Source organism: Otolemur garnettii, unplaced genomic scaffold (assembly GCF_000181295.1).
Source record: "Otolemur garnettii isolate 467f Iridium unplaced genomic scaffold, OtoGar3 scaffold00018, whole genome shotgun sequence".
NCBI lineage: Eukaryota > Metazoa > Chordata > Mammalia > Primates > Galagidae > Otolemur > Otolemur garnettii.
The window spans coordinates 3,549,541-3,567,810 of record NW_003852413.1 but is presented as its reverse complement, the minus strand read 5'-3'; the positions used below and the strand labels follow the sequence as shown (position 1 = coordinate 3,567,810).

At 49.6% G+C, this 18,270-nt stretch overlaps 1 protein-coding gene across 1 annotated transcript in view; it reads right to left on the bottom strand.

The window, feature by feature from the left end:
• Nucleotides 1-7,948: 7,948 nt before the first annotated feature.
• The window catches only part of TIMP2 (TIMP metallopeptidase inhibitor 2), a 55,564-nt gene continuing 45,242 nt past the window's right edge, over nt 7,949-18,270 (bottom strand). Inside the window, exons 3-5 of the mRNA XM_003786083.3 lie at nt 17,946-18,054; nt 11,977-12,101; nt 7,949-10,786 (exon numbers count right to left, since the gene is read on the bottom strand). Coding sequence (XP_003786131.1) covers nt 10,589-10,786; nt 11,977-12,101; nt 17,946-18,054 — 432 coding nt within the window. The 3' untranslated portion in view covers nt 7,949-10,588. The remainder of the gene's footprint in view (nt 10,787-11,976; nt 12,102-17,945; nt 18,055-18,270) is intronic.

Here is an 18,270-nt window from a genome sequence, read left to right as displayed (position 1 = left end):
CAGCTCTTTCAAAGTGGCATCTATCTAAAGAGTGAGGCACTTTTTCTTTTTAAATGCATCCTGCAGAAACTGATGAGAAGTTCTTTTTAAAGAAAGGTATCCAAGCATATGTAAAATTCCCAGAAAGAAAGCCACAAATGTAAAATAAAGAAAATATTTTGAGATAAGCTCACCCATAATAGTCCAAATTGAATACCACCCATTTCATGCAGTTTTCTCCAGCCATGATAGCTTGCTTTACTTGTCCCAATATATATATTTGTGAGTGCATTTGTGTGTGTGTGTGTGACAGATCAGTTTTGAACTGAATGTTTGTATTCCCTGCAAAGTGCATATGTTAAAGCCCTAACTCCCAGTGTGGACGGGTTTTGAGAAGCCTAAAAAGAGATAATTAAGGTTAAATGAAGACCTAAAGGTAGAGACCTAATCCAATAGGATTAGCATCTTCATAAGAAGAGATAAAAGAGAGAGCTTCATACCCCTTCACCCCTGCCCTCACCCCTGTGTGTGTCCTGGGCCAGCCAGGAAAAGACCACACAGGCTAGAACCTTCAACCTGGACTTCTAGCCTCTATAATTGGCAGAAAATAAATATCTATTGTTTGAGCTACCCATTCTCTGGTAGACCAAGCACACTAAGACATAGATCTTCTGCTATATTTGTGATTAATGTTTCACAATACTTGTTCTTGTTTCCTTAAATAAACAAGAAACTGAGGGGACAGAAACTGACTTATTTTTTCTATTCCTTCATTTATGCTTTAACACTTAGTAATAGTAAGAATTACTTTTTTTTTTTTTTTTTTTTGCAGTTTTGGCTGGGGCCAGGCTTAACCTGCCGCGCCTGGTATATGAGGCCGGCCCTTGAGCCACAGGTGCCGCCCAGTTTGAATATTTCTTTTAAGTAAACAACTAACCCTTGGGCACACCCATTGCTGTAACTAGGATACCTATTACTTGTAGGCTGGTAAATTCCAAATCTGCATAGGAGACCTTTTCTCCCTACTTCCCATCTTGGAATCAGGGTCCATGGACCCCTGTAAGCCTAGGAACTGCTGACCTCTCCCCAAATGTCCCACAAGCACCTCAAACTCCATGTCCAGAAATGGATGCCTCCCTGAGATGGCCTGGCCTTTTCTGCCCTGTTGCCGACTTGAGCTGGTGCCCTAGCTTAGACTAACTCCTTGCTCTTTTCCAGCTCTATCTGTGTCACCAAAGGGCTGACTCCAGGTGGCTGCATTTCCTAAGCTCCCTATGAACTGGTTTCCTGGTGGGACAGGCCACTGTGGGACACTGCAGACTGGAGTGCTTGGAATCTGGCAGTGGTTGAGCCTCCCTTGTGGCCCCTCCTTGGGCTCTTGTAGGGCAGCCTGCACCCTCTGTCCTTGCAATCTAGGGATGGTGGCAGCTTCCTGATGGTGGTCTCTAGGCTGCCTAGGGTACCCTGGCGGGTTTTTCAGGGAATTTCTTCCATCAGGCAGGGTGTGACCAATCCCTTCCTTTATTTCCTCTCTATGTTTTATTTATTGAAACAGAGTTTCACTCTGTCACCCTGGATAGAGTGCAGTGGTGTCATAGCTCAGAGCAGCCTCAAACTCTTGGGTTCAAGTGATCCTCTTTCCACAGCCTCCAGTGGAGTTGGAACTATAGGTGCCTGCCATGATGCCCAGCTCATTTTTCTATTTTTAGTAGAGACAGGGTATCACTCTTGCTTGGGCTGGTCTTAAATTCCTGAGCTCAAGCAATCCACCTGCTCTGGCCTTCTGAAGTGCTAGGATAACAGGTGTGAGCCACTGGGCTTAGCTGTTCCCTCTCTTTTAAAGGCTGCACACAGAGTAGTTGGGGTTTCTTGTTGGACTGCAGGTGACACCAACATCCATCTGCTTGGCCAGGCTCCTGTCTATCTTCAGAAAGAAATAGTCAACAAATTTTTCTAATATTACCTCTCAGGTATTTCTCAAACCATTCCCTCCCACTTTGTTTCCCAGCCTTATTGGAAGGGCCAAATTCATTGCTCAGACCACCAAGTAGAATACCGTTAAAGTGCATTTGAATGCCGAATCCCTTCTCCAGCCTGAGCTGCCTAGTGTAGCCTCTGATGGCCCCTGCGCTTGGCCCATGCTGGTCTAATTGGCCTCATTCCCAGCCACTCCCAGTTCTGGATCCTTCAGCAAAGCCAAATACAAATTACCCCAGCCCCAATCAGGCCACCTGTGCTCCAGGTTTAAGCTGGTCTTTGGCCTAGAATTCCCTTTCTGACTTGCCCTTTAACCCCCAACTCAGGCATCGGCTCCCTGGAGAAGTCTTTCTGATTCACAGCTCAGGTACTGCCTCCTTCAAGAAGTCTTTCCAGATTCCCTCCATCCCTGCCATTGGGTTGGAATATTCTGTGGACTTGTGTTCCCTCAGTCACTGTGACTCTGAAGAGCTAGGACTGTGTGTGTCTCTGGGTCTGGCACACTGCAGGTACACTGTGGGTAAACATTTATAGAAGAGAACCAAAGGGAACATGAAACGGTAGAGGGGAGACAAGTGAATAATCCCTAAATCCTGAAAGAGAAAACTAGAGAAACCTTGAAGATGAAAGAATAAAATATTCTAAATTCTAAAAAGCTGTAAGCAAAATGAATCAGGTTAGAACTTAACACAAGAAAAAAAAGGATGTTAACAGAATAGTAATACTGTCATCCAAAAGTCAGCTAGTTGGCTTCCTCTGTTGGAGATCAAGTTCAGGTGGACTGGGCCCCTGTCCCAGTTTCACAGCCTGTAAATGGCTGAAGGTTTGTGCTAATTTCTGGAGAGACCTACACTGCTTTTCTAACTATAAATGTGTAATTCCCCTTCTGACTTCTACATCAATCCTTGTGAGTTTGGGTTTCCATGAGCTGCCCTTGCCAGACCTCCCCATCCCTGACAATTCCAGTGTCTAGAAACTGCCAAACTAAGATTCACCTTTGTCTGGTCAAACCCACAAGCAAAAGCCACATGGTGGGGCTTCCAGAGCTGCCTTTTGGATCTTCTCTCCTCTGTGGACTTTTTCATGGATGCATTTGCTGGTTTGGCCAAAGAGCAGTCAATAGACCTTAAATCCCTGTGCTGGCCTAGGCTACTGGCCTGCCTCTTTCTGCCCTTCCCAGAAAAGATGTTCTTTCTGTGAAACAGCCAATTCACCATGCCTGTCGCTGGTGCAGTGTTCCCTGGATGCTTGGGAACAGCTCTTCTGAACTGCAATGCTCATCTCACATGACCTCCTGGAGGCCACTGCCTCCTGTCCACACACCAGCTGCTCCCCCCAGACTCACCCCATGCTGATGCCCACTTTTTGTGTGTGGCTACTCCTGATGCTGCCAGGCCGGGCTGGGTCTCCAGCAACATTCTGGCTATAGTTTGTGACATAGTGTCACTTTCTGTTGCTGTTACTGTCCTGTCAAAGCAGTTCATGTATCTGTGGTGGCCTCAGGACAATTTTCATTTCTTTTTTTTTTTTTTTTTTTTTTGAGGCAGAGCCTCAAGCTGTCCCCCTGGGTAGAGTGCTGTGACATCACAGCTCACAGCAACCTCCAACTCCTGGGCTCAAGCGAGTCTCCTGCCTCTGCCTCCCAAGAAGCTGAGACCACAGGCGCCCACCACAACACCCGGCTATTTTTTGGTTGCAGCCATCATTGTTGTTTGGTGGGCCTAGGCTGGATTTGAACCCACCACCTTAGGTGTATGTGGCTGGCGCCTTAGCCACTTGAGCCACAGGTGCCGAGCCAATTTTCAGTTCTTTTATGCCTCCTTTTGCCCCCTGCTCACGTTCAGGGGTCATGTGTAATAGGCCCAAAGTAATTTCTTCCCATGTCTAGGAATAAGGGGGACAGAGGATGAGGGAGTCAAAACCAGAAGCTGCCTGTAGAGGGTTGAATGGATACAGCACACACACGCACACCCCTCAAAATATGCTCAAGTCTTAAGAGCTGGTACCTGTGAGTGTGAACTTATGTGGAAACAGGATCCTTGTGGGTGCAATCAAGTTAAGGTGTGGACATCCGGGAGTAGGATGGGGCCTAACCCAGGGACTGTCCTTATAAGAAGAGAGGCCAGACAGAGGAGCCTGTGAAGTCAGGCAGGGACCTGGCGTTGCTGCCTCAGGCCCAGGACAGTATGGAGCCCCTGGAAGCTGGAGGGCAGGGATCCCCTCCAGGAGCCTTCAGAGGAAGTGCAGCTCTTTCAGAACTTTGAGCTCAGACTTCTGGCCTCCCAAACTGTGAGAGCACACACGGTTCTATCCTCATTAAGGCACCTGGCTTCAAACCCTTACGGCAACCACAGGAAAGTAGAGCCCTGCCCAGAAAGTCTATTCCAGGCAGCAAAGGGCCTGTGAGCCTGGTGGCAGGGGCAGGGGTGTTTCTGAGGCTAAGGCCTCCACACACACATATGTCACCAACATATTCCTGCTAAGGGATGTTTTCTTTGAAACACTAGAAAGTCTCCTCTAGAGAAAGCTGGGACACCCCGCTGACATCCATTCATTCGTTCAGGAAGAGTTAAGAGTGCCCACCACGTGCTCTCAGTGCTAAAATGCCCTGCGAACTCCTGGCCTTGGCCCCCAAATAAGGTCTGAGGTGGGCAGGCTGCCTCTGAACCACAGCAGCAATGCTGCTGCCCCACCTGATGGGTGACGCAGGACATTGGCATGGTCTTCAGCCTGTTGCAGGTGCTGACCCAGGCTCATGCCTGCAACCCTGGCGCTTTGGAGGTCAAGACAGGAGGATCACTTGAGGCCAGGATTTCAAGATCAGCCTGGGTAAAATAGTGAGACCTTGTCTCCACAAAAAAATGGAAAACTTAGCCAGTTGTGCTGTTGTACACCTATAGTCCCAGCCACTTAGGAGGCTGAGACAGGAGGATTACTTGAGCCAGGAGTTGAAGGCTGCAGTGAGTTTCACCACACTCTGTTCCAGGTGAAAAAGGGAGACCATGTCTTGAAGAAAAAAGAAAAAAAGCTCCTCATTAGCCCCCGGGGCGCTGGGTTCATGTGTTGCAATGGCCAGTGCTGCCTTGAGTGGGACACCTATTCTGGCATATCACAGGAAGCTAGGTGAGGCTTTGGGGCCCTGGGATTGCAGGGGCTGCTGTGACTGAGGACAAGTCATGGGGTCTGGGACAAACAGCCGAGCAGACTTGGATGCCTGGGGTGGCTGGGGAAGATGTCCCTCGTAGATAGGGTGACGGTGCATCCTGGTTTGCTCAGTGCATCCTGGTTCACACTCACTCTTTGTAGTAGCGTCCTTTTCTCCCTGCAAGGTATCCTTGTTTGGAAGATAAATTGCATAGAGATCAATTTTCCAGACAGTTGAATTTACCCTTTTTAAAATTGGGTAATTACAAGTTGTAACAAGGTCTCTTGGTGTATTGAGGTGTCCTGACTGAGACCAGGGTTCTGTTGTCATCATTACTTTACACTTTATAAAAAGGGAGGTAAATGTGCCTTTGTTCACCACACACACAGTCACACCCACACCCACAAACCCACCAATCAACCATGACAGACGCCCCTCTCCCCATAAGCATAAGGTAAGTTTTTACCTGCTGCTGGATGGGACTGACCTGCAGAAGGAGACTTGCTTCTGCCAAGCCCTTTGACAGAAGCTCCAGGTCCCTCGGCGGCCGAGGAAGCAGGCAGAAGCCTATGCCACTGGGAGCAGGCTGGGTCTGCTTCGCTTAGGTTGGGATCCCGGTGTCAGCATGTATGACCAGGTGACTGCACCTCCTGGCCTCTGTTTCCTCACCTAGCAGATGGGCAAGAGGACTAATTTTGCAGAATCAGCGAGCAATAAATGGGATACGGTACATGAAGTCCTTCACCCGCATCCTGAATACTGCCCGTGTTGGCTATTAATTAGAATTATGAGATTTATCAGACTGATTTCCTAAGCAGTGGCTTGGCTCAGGAACATTTAGGAGCAGAGTCTCCTGAGCTGGGGGAAAGACTACAGAAAGATGATGGGCAGGGCTTGTGTGCTAAAATGTGACACCTGCAGGCCTGAGATTGCTTTTCTTAGAAAGGCCTGCTTACAAGATTGGTGGCTGGACTCTAGATTCAGGGAGGGTTCCCTGATAATGGCTGTGACTCAACTGTTTGTTTATGCCAAACACTTAATTTCCTTCTGGAAGCCTGGAATTTTGCTACATGCCTTCAGTGACCAGCCCCCAGTAAAAATCTTGGGACCCTGAGTCTCTGACAAGCTTTCCTGATTGGCAGCATTTCATATAGTCATTGCTGGGGGATGGAGGCTAAGTGTGTGTGTCTCCCCAAGGAGAGGATTTTGGGAATCTTGGGCTTGGCATGCCCAAGACTTTGCTCAAAGGGGTTAAGCAACAGACATATATTGACCTATAAATAACTTTCAGCATTTGGGGGTTTTTTTTGAGGCAAGAATCTCACTCTGTTGCCCAGGCTAAAGTGCAGTGCTGTCAGCCTTGGTCACAGCAACCTCCGACTCCTGGGCTCAAGCAATCCTGCCTTGGCCTCCCAAGCTGCTGAGACTGCTGTTCCATGGTTGCTTCTGAACCCCATCTTTGATCCCATCCCCAATTCCTTAACACTCGCCCTCTCCGGCACTCACCCCAGCCTGACCCCTGCAGGCTCTGATGGGATTTGTCTTGCATTTTTGTTTCCCTATGTTAAGCAGAAAGGAACGTTTTCCCCACTCGTTACAACATGAAAATGTATAGAATTATCGTAAGTTTCAGAATGACATTTCCCTCCCATAATTTGTTTCTTCTAGGAGGAAAACTGCTATTGTAGCAAGATGCTTCCCCCAACCAAAGCACCTACGGCCGTCATTGCAGGGACTGAGGCCAACAGTGATTAGGTGAGCCCTGGCTCAGCACAAAGCTTGACCCTAAGGCTAAAGATAAACCTGGGACAAAGATAAACCTGTTCATACTTGAACTTCCAAGTCTTAATGCAAACTCTATGCCAACAGCAAATTGCCTACAGTAAAACTGATGCTGGTAAAGTATTATAACCTACTCTTTTAGGTTTTTTTTAAAAGGTAGATCAGGTAAACATATCCAGTAACAATTAGGAGGGGAAAGATGGTGCTCCTATTGTGTGCCAGAACCCGGGTGCAATTGCTCCACCAGCTCCAGAGTATTTCCCCAGCGGTGGTGGCTTCCCCCCTACCTGACCCCAGCCCCGAGTCCCTTCAGACTGGATCCCGTAATACCTGTCACTGTATTTCTGTCCATGTCTCTAGAGGTAGGTGTTATGACTGGTGAGCCAGGCTATCCACGATTGTCCTTTTCACTTTTCTTTCACAGAATGAGCAAGATTGAGGGGGAAACAATGGTGTCTGTTGGTGTTGCCAACAATCAGGTTACCCCATCTGCGGGTCTACAGACTGGTTTAAAACTGATTGCAAAGATCAACAAAACTTGGACAATGGTTGAAAATGGAGCAGGGATGTGTGGAGTTTGTCACACCACTCTCTGCATTTATTTATTTTTTCTGTTTGAGACAGTCTCACTCTATCACTCAGGTTAGAGTGCAGTGGTGTCAGCCTAGCTCACAGCAGCCTCAAACTCCTGGACTCAAGTGCTTAAGAGACAGGGTCTTGCTCTGTCACCTATGCTGGGGTACGGTGGCATCATCATAGCTCACTGCAGCTTCTAAGTCCCGGACTCAAGTGCTTCTCCTGCCTCACCCTCCTAAGTAGCTGGGACTACAGGTGAGTGCCATCATGCTTGGCTAATTTGTTGTTCTTTTTTTTTTTTAGAGAGACAGGGTCTCACTATGTTGCCCAGGCTGGTCTTACTCCTGATCCCAAGTAATTCTCCCATCTCAGCCTCTCAAAGTGCTCAGATTACAGGTGTGAGCCACCATGCCTGGCCCTCATCCCCATTCTTGAGCTACAAAGTGGTAGCTGCGAACATCAGATACAGCAACAGGGAGAGACGCCAGGTTCTCTTTGATAATATAGTTTATTGTCCATGGACCGAGTGATCGCTCAGGAATGATACAAAGCATCAAGAGACATGCGCAGTCTGCTTGTCCACGTCCACCGACTCTCATGCGTTCCCAGCACAGGAAGGTCTCACACTTCATATCCAGCATAAACACACTGCTCCCCCCGAAAAGAAAAATCCAAACGAAAACAAACAAAATCAACAAAGCTTTAAATTATGGCAGCAAGTCCGATATTTCTTAATACTTATCAAGCAAAGATCTGAAAATAGCTACAATGTAAACTTTATTTTAAATATTTGAGTTGCTTGCATGATGGAAAGAACAGAGGGAGAGAGGAGCAGAGCTTAGAATATAACACATAAATTAAACAGTGCCAAATGGAGATCCTTCTTAAACTGTAGGGATATTGCAGTTAATTCACTGTGAAGGTATCTGAGTGCCTTATCACGCGGCTGCCACAGGGCACTTCATCTTCATCTATCCCCCCCACCCCAGCATGGTTAGAAGACCAATGTGCATGGATCAAATATAAAGGCCAACTTTTGGAACAAACCTACTCAACAGTCCTTTACTTTGTAATAATTTGAACCAGAAAACCAACGGTGGGAGATAGGAAAAAAAAAAAAAGCAGATACTCAAAGAACTAAAGAGAACTAAAGACGAGATCTGAAGGAATCCACCATCATAGGCGAGCTACCACGCTTTCCACTCTGGGTCAGAGGTTTCCATGATACCGAGACCTTTTTTAAAAAGTGCAAGTCTAATGCCTACCTTGGGTAATAAAAAACACAGCACAGGAATGATTACAGCTGATGTCAAAAACAAACCAAAACAGGAAAAAAAAAAAAAAAAACCAAAAAACAAAAATCAGCAGAAACAGGAGTAAATGTTATATATGCTATCACCATACAGGAAGCCAACGGGGGAGGGTGTCATATTGGTTGGAGGGCTTGGTGTGTACATCAAAACCACAGACTGGTCCATTATGACATCTTACCAACTTCATGTCCCTATACAGCATGAAAATGCCCTGGGGGCAGGGGCTGATTCCTGGATACTCTCCCAGTCTGCCCTAGAAAGGGAAGTCATCGAGATCTGTGCTGACCAGGTCCCACATGAGCATGGGGGTCATATGCCACTTGGGGGTCAGGAGTCTTGCAGTTGCTTTGTGGTCGCTGCAGGCTTAGAAGATTCGGAAGCATTTTGCAGAAGGACCGCTCACAGGCTGCCAGACTTCAGTTGGATTGTGCGTGCGTGTTCATGTGTGTGCGTGCGTGTTCCCGTGTGTGCGTGCCTGTACATGGCTTGTTTTCGTAATGTGTGCGTATATCCTCAGAAAGTTTATCTTTACAACACAGGCAGGAGGATAAAAGAGATCATCTTTAACATTATTGGGAAAGTTCTGTCTTAACCCCCACTTTACTGAAAACAAACCATCCTTGGGGAATACACAGGTTCCCTAAGTTTCTTAACTGGGTAACCTTTGCAACGTAAGAACTATGAGCAGAGTTCACCTGCAGCTCTGGTTCATGTGCTATCTGAGAATTCATCTTTAGAAAAATAAGATGTCTCTGAAAACAGGCCACAGTGCCTTGGAGGCTCAGAAAGAAGAGTGTCACCAAAGCTGCCTACCTCTAAAATCCTTCCCTTCCTAGGTCAGACTTCTTAATATGCTTGGTTAGCGTCACCTGCAGAAATCCACACGTGGAATGATGACTGTCAGTCTTTGAGGGAGATTAGACTAAATCTGTCAGGGCACAGCAAGACCCAGCCTTTTCTGTTCTTAGGATGTGCGGCCAGGAGCACAGCCAGCCTCACCACTGGCCCTGCACAACCCGGGTAAGTAAAGCAAAGCTGTGCACCTCAATCCATGCCTGCTGGCAGGGATGGCAGGAGCGCGCTGACCTCAGGAGTGAACTGACCCCCCCATACCTGCCCTGAGGACAGGATCTCAGAGGTCCCCCTAGGGGTTCAGGGCTGGGGGGGGGAATGGGGGAGACCAAAAGGACTTGGCTGAAGCTGAAACATGGCTCAGTGAGGGCTTCTCTCTGCCACTTCTCTACTGGGCCCAGAGGGAAGCACCCACTGGAATTCTGTGGATTAACAGGATTAACTGGGCTCCTTTGAGAACAGGCCACTGGCTCCAGGGCTGCTCCTGGTTCAGGGGATTCCCTGGTGGGCCCAGGGGCGATGGGGGCACTTACAAGGAGGCAAGGGATGTCACTCTGTGGCCAGAGGTGTGGCAGCTGCAGAAACGAGGGACCTGGTAGGCCTGCTACACAGTCTCACAACAACCCCTCAAAAGTTTCTGCAAAACGCACATTTCCTGGCTCTGCCCTGACCAGGCCTGGGAGACCCTGGTGCTGCTCAGCCCTGCCTGCACCCAAGGATCAGAGACCAAGACACACAATGCCCAGGCCACAGAGGGTGTGTGGGGCAGAGACCCCAGGCCACCTCTCCCACCAGCCCTACAGCCATGTCTAAAGGGAAAATGGAGAGGGGGGAGAATCACATTAATTTGGACCCATGTGGATGACTGTTTTATTCATGCTGTTTCCAGGAAGAGATGTCAGAGCTGGACCAGTCTAAACCCTTGAAGGCTTTTCAGTTGGCCACAGGGGTGCTGGCAGCCTGCTTATGGGTCCTCGATGTCGAGAAACTCCTGCTTGGGGGGTGCCGCCCCGCGGTACCACGCGCAGGAGCCATCACTTCTCTTGATGCAGGCGAAGAACTTGGCCTGGTGCCCGTTGATGTTCTTCTCGGTGACCCAGTCCATCCAGAGGCACTCGTCCGGGGAGGAGATGTAGCAGGGGATCATGGGGCAGCGTGTGATCTGGGGGGCACATGGTGGGAGTTAATTGGGGCGGAGGAACAGGCTGGTGTCTCCTGGGCCCAGTGACGTACCAGCTGTGGAGCCCAAGGATGGCAGCCATTCTTGGGTCACATGCTCTCCATGCAGGGGCAGATGGGCTGTCTGAGGGTGGGGGCCTGGCAGGAAGCCTGTGCACCCACTCATTCCTGCATCCCCTATCCTGCACTTTCTACCCCTGCTGTAGGCACTCCTGCTCTGGGCCATCTGGTCCACCTTCTCTGACCATGCCCTATGGCTTCAGCTTACCATCACCTTGTGGGAGGGTGGGGGTTGTAAAAACCACAAAAGGTCTTAGGTTTCCTGGAGCCAGATGAAAACTCCTGCACTTCAAGCTGAAGCCTAAGCCTTGAGGTGATCAGCAACTAGCATTTTTGTCAAAGGTGTCAAAGGCCACAAGAGGGCGACCAGCTCCACCACCAGCTGGGTGGGGAGAACGGAAGGATCTGCCCTTTGACTTCACGTGGTGCACAGGGGACGTCTGTCTAATCCACATGGGCTGGGGACTGGTGCTCAGAAATCTGGTTTTGAACATGCTGAGGAGCTGGCAGCAGTCAGAGGGAGAGAGGGCCGTGTGGGGCATCTCCTGGTCCCAGACTTACATCTAGTAACGGGGGTGGGGGGGTGGGGTAGGGGGTGGGGGGGGTGGTGCCTGGTACTCAGCAATGGCCCAGGGCAGGGCATGGGAGTGATGCAGAGTGTACGGCCTGAGCCCAGAGGCAACACCCCCTCCCAACTGTAAGACTGAATGAGAAGAGAGGAGGGAATTTCAGGTGTGCTGAAGACAGACCTGATGATGAATGGGCAGAAACGTCTGGAATACTGGGGAGAGCGTCACACCTGCAGGGCTCTCAGGAGCACCTGTATGTCTCTAGGACAACACTGGGAGGACCATGTACTCCCATGAAATTCCCTTCCTAGAAGCTACTGGCCACATGGCTGGATTTGTGAGCTTGCCCTCAGCCTCCCTTACCTTCCAACATCCTCCACAGGTCTTAGGGCTCCCCAGGGACCAGGAGCCAAAGGGTCTGTCCCCAGGTGCATAGCCGTACTCCTGGGGCAGTCACCCCCTCCAGGACCCAATGGACTGAGAAGCCCTGGGGAGCCAGGGGTCAGACCCCCTGCTGGGGCCACAGTGACAGGGCCCCACTTACCTTGCACTCGCAGCCCATCTGGTACCTGTGATTCAGACTCTTCTTCTGGGTGGTGCTCAGGGTGTCCCAGGGCACGATGAAGTCACACAGGGTGATGTGTACTTTGCCATCACCCTCGGCTTTTCCTGAGGAGAGACACACCACTGCTCAGGGCAAGGAACACGTCCTCCTCGTCCTCCTCCTCTGCTGGCCACCGCATCCTAAGACCCCTCAGGGGGGTTGGGATTTAGTTCTAACAACACCATGGACTGTTTATCGTAAGTTTATAAAGAGCGCACATCCACTGTAGAAAACTTAGAAAATGCAGGAAGCAGCTACGTTCATCAGCTACAGTTAATATTTTGATGTGTTTCCTTCCAATCTTCACATACAAAAGATCACAGGCTTTATTTCCTATTTTTTCACTAATGTTTATTTATTTATTTTTTGCAGTTTTTGGCCGGGGCTGGGTTTGAACCCACTACCTCAGGCATATGTACTCCTTTGAGCCACGGGCACCGCCCACTAATGTTTATTCTTAGGCATTTCTCCTATTTGATATTGAACATGTAATTCTGCATTTTCCCATTATGATCAGCAAAAACATGGAATTGTCAAGAATTAGAAATCTGCCCTGAATTTGCTGCATCAGACACAATAAGCTGCTCTTGGCTCAGCTCCCCGTCCCTTTGCTGGAGATGTCACACTGGTGACGGCCCTGGCAGACCCAAGCAGAAGAACAAACAGCTGTGTCCTAGAGAGTGACAGAACCCAATGAGGGCTCCAGAGGTCATGTAAAAACTCATTCCTCCTGCTCCTGTGGCACCTTGTGAAGAGCCGAGCATGCCGGTGATGAGCTCTGGCAGAGACCCAAGGGCAGGTCCCCAAGAAGCAGACAGAGCCTCAGGCTGCGCCCTGAGCGCTTCTGCTTGACAAAGCTCCAGGGCATCCAACTTAATGATCTCAGGCTCTGGCAGCCCTGGAGAGCCACTGATAGAAACCCAGGTTAGCCAGTGGTAACACAGCCCTCCACCACAAAGTAATGGAACTGCGGCCCACTGCTTGGGAAACGGGCTGGCTTGCCCGAGGCACAGAGCAGGCACCAGTGGCGTCTGCTGTGCGGGAGCTCACATCACCCACCAGATTCCCTTCTCCTTTAGCTGCTGCCGTTCAGACTCGTGTGGCATTCTGGGTGAAGAAAAGCATCCAGATGCAGGATGACTGCTGCAGCACTCACTCTGAGTCCTATCACTTAGAAAGGTAAGTATTTGGGTGGCCTTGAACACTTCAAAAAGAGATACTTGACTTTTCTCTGTAGACCTGTAGCTATTTTCTGTGAGTTCAGGACAGACAGATGGCAAGTAACTCATCCTCACGTCCTGGTTTCCCCTGGCATCTGGACTGTGTGGTGTCCTGCAGCCCCTTCCCTGCCCAGCCTGGCCATTAATCCCCACAGTCAGGCCGACTTTCCATCCTGCTCCACTCTCCACCCTTCTATGGCCGTGTCCATGGTATCACCTGGCTAGCAGCAACACCCTCCTGGCCTTGATTATGCATCTTGCTCCTTAAACAGAACGTAAGCATGGAGGGTAAGAGTTGGGTCTTAACCCTTTCATATCCACAAAGTAATTGCTTGATAAAAGTCGTATTTTTTCTTTTTTTTGAGACAGAGTCTCACTTTGTTACCCTTATTAGACTGCTGTGGTGTCATAGCTCCTCAAACTCCCGGGCTCAAGGGATTCTCCTGCCTCAGCCACCCGAGTGGCTGGGACTACAGGTGCCCACCACAATGCCCGGCTATTTTTAGAGACAGGGTCTTGCTCTTCCTCAGGCTGGTCTCGAACTCATGAGTCCAGGCGATCCTCCCAGAGTGCTGGGATTACGGGTGTGAGCCACTGCGCTCAGACCCTCAATACAAGTTTACTGATGACACCGGGTGCTTGGTCTAACAATCTGCTTCGTATTTTGTTTTTTCCTGCTACCTTTCCTTTTGGTCTTTCACCACCTATTCAAGGATCCACAGAAGGCAGGGAACTGCAGGAGGTGGAAGTGACATACAATTGTATCTTCTCAGTGACCCTTGCGTATAAATGCTGTGGCATCTCACGTGTTGAAGGACCCTACCCAGTGCCACGCAGACTTGGCTGGGCACACATAACATGAGCGTCTGTTGCAGCTTTCTATGCATGTCCGTCTTGGAGAGAATCAAGGTGTGAGTCTCGGATATAGAGAAATAGGAATTAATTAAAATCTGTCAGTAGGGTTATATGTTTATTTTTCCTCTCAGGGAAGAGGACTGAGGAAAATTATAGGGCCAATTCTATATGAGTTTCTAAGCATGAGTCTCCCGGTGCCCATCTCAACATGTGAAGCTGAGTCACCAGCCCAAGGAGAGGTGGTCTGCCCTGGGCCGTGTGGTCACCCACAGGGCCACAGCTGGCTCTGGCCGAGTGGTTTCCTGTGCTCTGTGATTTCTGGTTAGCCCCTGGCTAATGGGCCCATCCCGACTGCAGGCAGCCTAGATCTAGGTTCCAGGCCTCACATTGCATCTGGAGTCATCTGACCAAGCCTGGGAAAGAAGTCGGATTAGTGAGGCTCCTCTAGGCTGGCAGTGAGTCAGCCTCTGTTGCCATAACTACCTCAGCCCTGCTCCCCATCCCAGGGAGAGGGGGCTAAAGTAAGGAGTCTTCATTGGTAGAGAAGATGTGCCAGCTGGCCTCTGGGCAGGCAGTCTCACGGCTGAGTGGCCCAAAGAATGGCCCTCAAAAGGGAGCAATCAGACCGGACATCAAGCTGTCCCAAACCGCAGGAGCAATAAACACCCTCCCAGCGGCAGCTGCTCACTCGCTCCAGTGCTCCTCAGACCCCAGCTGCAACCCGATCCCAGCTCACTCGCTTTTCATTCAGCGCCATGCTACACGTGCATGTCGCTGCCATCTCTAGTTTAAGAAATGATTTGCTACCCCCGGGCAAGCCTTGCCCAAGGTGCTAGCATCCTATGACAACCTTGCAGGCAGACGCTACTGTCACCGTCCTAGTCCAGTGACAGGCCCAGCAGCACAAACACGCAGAGTCGCCCAGCCCAGCATGACAGCTGGTCCAGTGTCAGAGCACAAGTTCAAACTCAAGCAGGTGTGTTTTCAAGCCCCCATCTCACTGCATCATAACCTTCCACCTTCTCATGACACTTATTTTTTTTCTATAGGAAACTGCTACCACTGGCACATGTAAACAGATGACACCATCGAACTTCCTGATGGCTCCCTGAGGCAACAGGGTCTGTGGTGTAAAGTGAAAGGAAACACACACAGAATTCAACTGAGAAGGACGTAACGTACTTTGAGAACTTAAAAATACATGTCCATAAAAAGGAAGGAAATTCTGACACCCCCTACAACACTGATGAACCTTGGGAATGTTACGAGTGAAACAAGTCAGTCACAAGAGCATGTACGATTCCTCTCGAAGAAGGTGCCTGGAGGGGCAAACACAGAAGCTGGTGGCCGGGGCTGCGGAACAGACACATGCTTAACATACAGTTTCTGTTTGGGATGAGAACAAAGTTCTGGAAACAGTGACAACATTGTGGATGTACTTAATGCCATCAAAGTGTACATTTAAACATGACGGGAACCTGTGTGTGTCATACTCGTGTATTGAGCTCCTGCTCTGTGGCCGGTTGGGAAGCTAAAACGTGCCCCACGTAACCCAGCTGCTTTCAGTATTAAATGTGTAGGAATCTAAGATGACAGGCAAGTGGGTCCTAAGTGTCTTTTCATGCGTTTCAATTTTTATTATGTGTAGAGCTATAATTGGGATAGTTTCAGGTTTTTAGCAAGCCTATAAAACGCTGGATTCAATTACTTGTCTGTTTTCTTGCTGAGACTGGGGACGATTTAACAGGCCTGTGTAGGAACAGCACAAGACACACATGTCACACGTTCACCTTTGATGGCAAAAATGAAGGACTGACTTCATCATGAGAGAAAATGTCAACGTTAACACACAGCAATCGGCATTATTAGGCTTTCCACATTTACTGACTCACAATGTTTCATTTGGCTACAGAAGCCTCTCCCTTTCAGAAAAGGGGCTGAGCAAACTAGATTCTCCTACCATGTCCCTAAAAATAAATAAAACTAAGTAATCACCAGTAAAATAATCATCCCAAAGCCGCCATGTGTGACCTCTGCCCTTGGCCTTTTCCTGACCTACACCCTCTGGCTGTGTGTCACAGTTCCTGATTGCTGGACATAGTGAGTTTGTAGAGTTTGTGGTTGTCCCACCTGGGGACCCGCCCAAAGGGCTCTGCAGTCCAGCCCTTCCATCTCATGGAATTAAGGGCAGTGCCAAGGTCCTCAGGATGTCCAGGCCTGAGTGACCACGAGGCCTCCTTCCTTTAAAGAGCTTCTGGTGCTCTGCAGTTTGGCCAGACCGGCCCTAGAGGGCAGCGTGAGCAGCACAGTTGGGATCCCCTCGGCTCTCATGACAAAAAGAGGACATGGAAAACTGGAAGCCAGTTCCCTGCAGCCTGGAAGGTTCTGTCTCCTTTATCTTCTCTCTAGATCTTATTTTTAGGATCACAAAAAAATACCTGCAAACATTTTTCAAAGTTTAGCAAATGTGGGAAAGTATTAAAAAGACACAGTTGGTGCTAACGTGCTGGCAGACCTCCCGGGCTGTCCTCTGTGCATGGGCACAGCAGTCTCTGCACCCTGGACGCCGGCACCACGTGCCACTGCGTGTGCTAAGTGATAGCTCCAGCCCTGTTGCCTTTTCTGCAGTTACTGCGATGGTATTAGTCAGCATGTAAGATCTCTGCACCACCAGTGACTTGGTCCCCTCACCTCCTTTCTCCATTTTATTTTTCTTACTATAAAATGATGGATACTGAGAAAGTAAAATGGTACAGCTGCTTTGCAAAACCTTGTGGCGGGTCCTGTAATGGTTAAACCTAGAGTCGCCACGAGCCACTGCAGTCTCACTCTCAGGGATACTCGGAGTAAGACGAAGACCTCTCTGCAAAAACTCACAAACGAGTGTTTGCTTTTGCATTGACCATGATCATCAATGGTGGAAACAGCCTCAAAGCCCGTCACATGATGACTGGATTAACAAGATGGGGCACAGGATGGAATGCTATTGTCACAAAAGGGGACAAAACTCTGAGACTCACTCTAGCATGGATGGACCCTGAAAACATGATGCTGCTTGAGAAAAGCTGGTCGCAAAAGGCCTTATTTTGTATGATCCCCTCCTTGGGAGGCTGAGGCCAGAGGACCACTTGAACCTAGGAGTTTGAGGTTGCTGTGAGCTATGATGACGCCCCCTAGGGGACAGAGTGAGACTCTGTCTTTACAAAAAAAAGAAAAGCAAACAAGAACACTCCCTTTCCCCTCCTTTTTGGTTCATCCGTCTAAAATGTCCCGTGAACACTGCTTTCCTGTTTCCTTCCACCAAGCCACGCTGGCTCTCACAGGGAGGAATGCCATGGGAAGGCAGCGGAAATTCACTAGAATTTTCTTTTCTTTTTTGAGACCGAGCCTCACTTTGTCACCCTTTGTAGAGTGCTGTGGCATCATAGCTCACAGCAACCTCAAACTCGTGGACTCAATGTCTCCTCCTGCCTCAGCTTCCCGAGTAGCTGGGACTACAAGCGCCTGCCACAACACCTGGATATTTTTTAGAGACAGGGTCTAACTCTTGCTCAGGCTGGTCTCAAACTCCTGAGCTTAAGCAATCCAGCGGCTTCAGCCTCCCAGAGTGCTAGGATTACAGGTGTGAACCACAGTGCCCAGCCTTATTGGAATTTTCTGATGGGAGACAGCGACTTCTGAATGGCACCATTCATGGTGTCCAGCTCTGTCCCACTGCCTTGTGGCTCCTCAGGCTGCCCCACCCCCCTCCCCAGGTGCCAGGGAGACCTGGCCCCTGTCCAAGAACAGCCACGCTCTGTACAAGCCTCTGGCCATGCCTCCACTCACACACACCTGCAATGAGATACTCCTTCTTCCCTCCGACATCCAGCGAGACCCCGCACACCGCCGAGGAGGGGGCTGTGTAGATGAACTCTATGTCCTTGTCAGGGCCTTTGAACATCTGCAAAGACAAGGGTGAGGAAATGTAAGGACCCCAGAACTCCCAGGATGGCCCAACCTGCACCCCAGTGCTGCCGACGGGGACAGGGAAAGGAAAGACACATAGAAGGCAGCTGTTCCTCCTGCAAAGTGGTCATCTGGGGTCACTCCATGGGTGGGCACAGCCCGTCACCCTGAAGGGACCTTCTCAGACTATACTTCTGCCCCCCAACCTCCA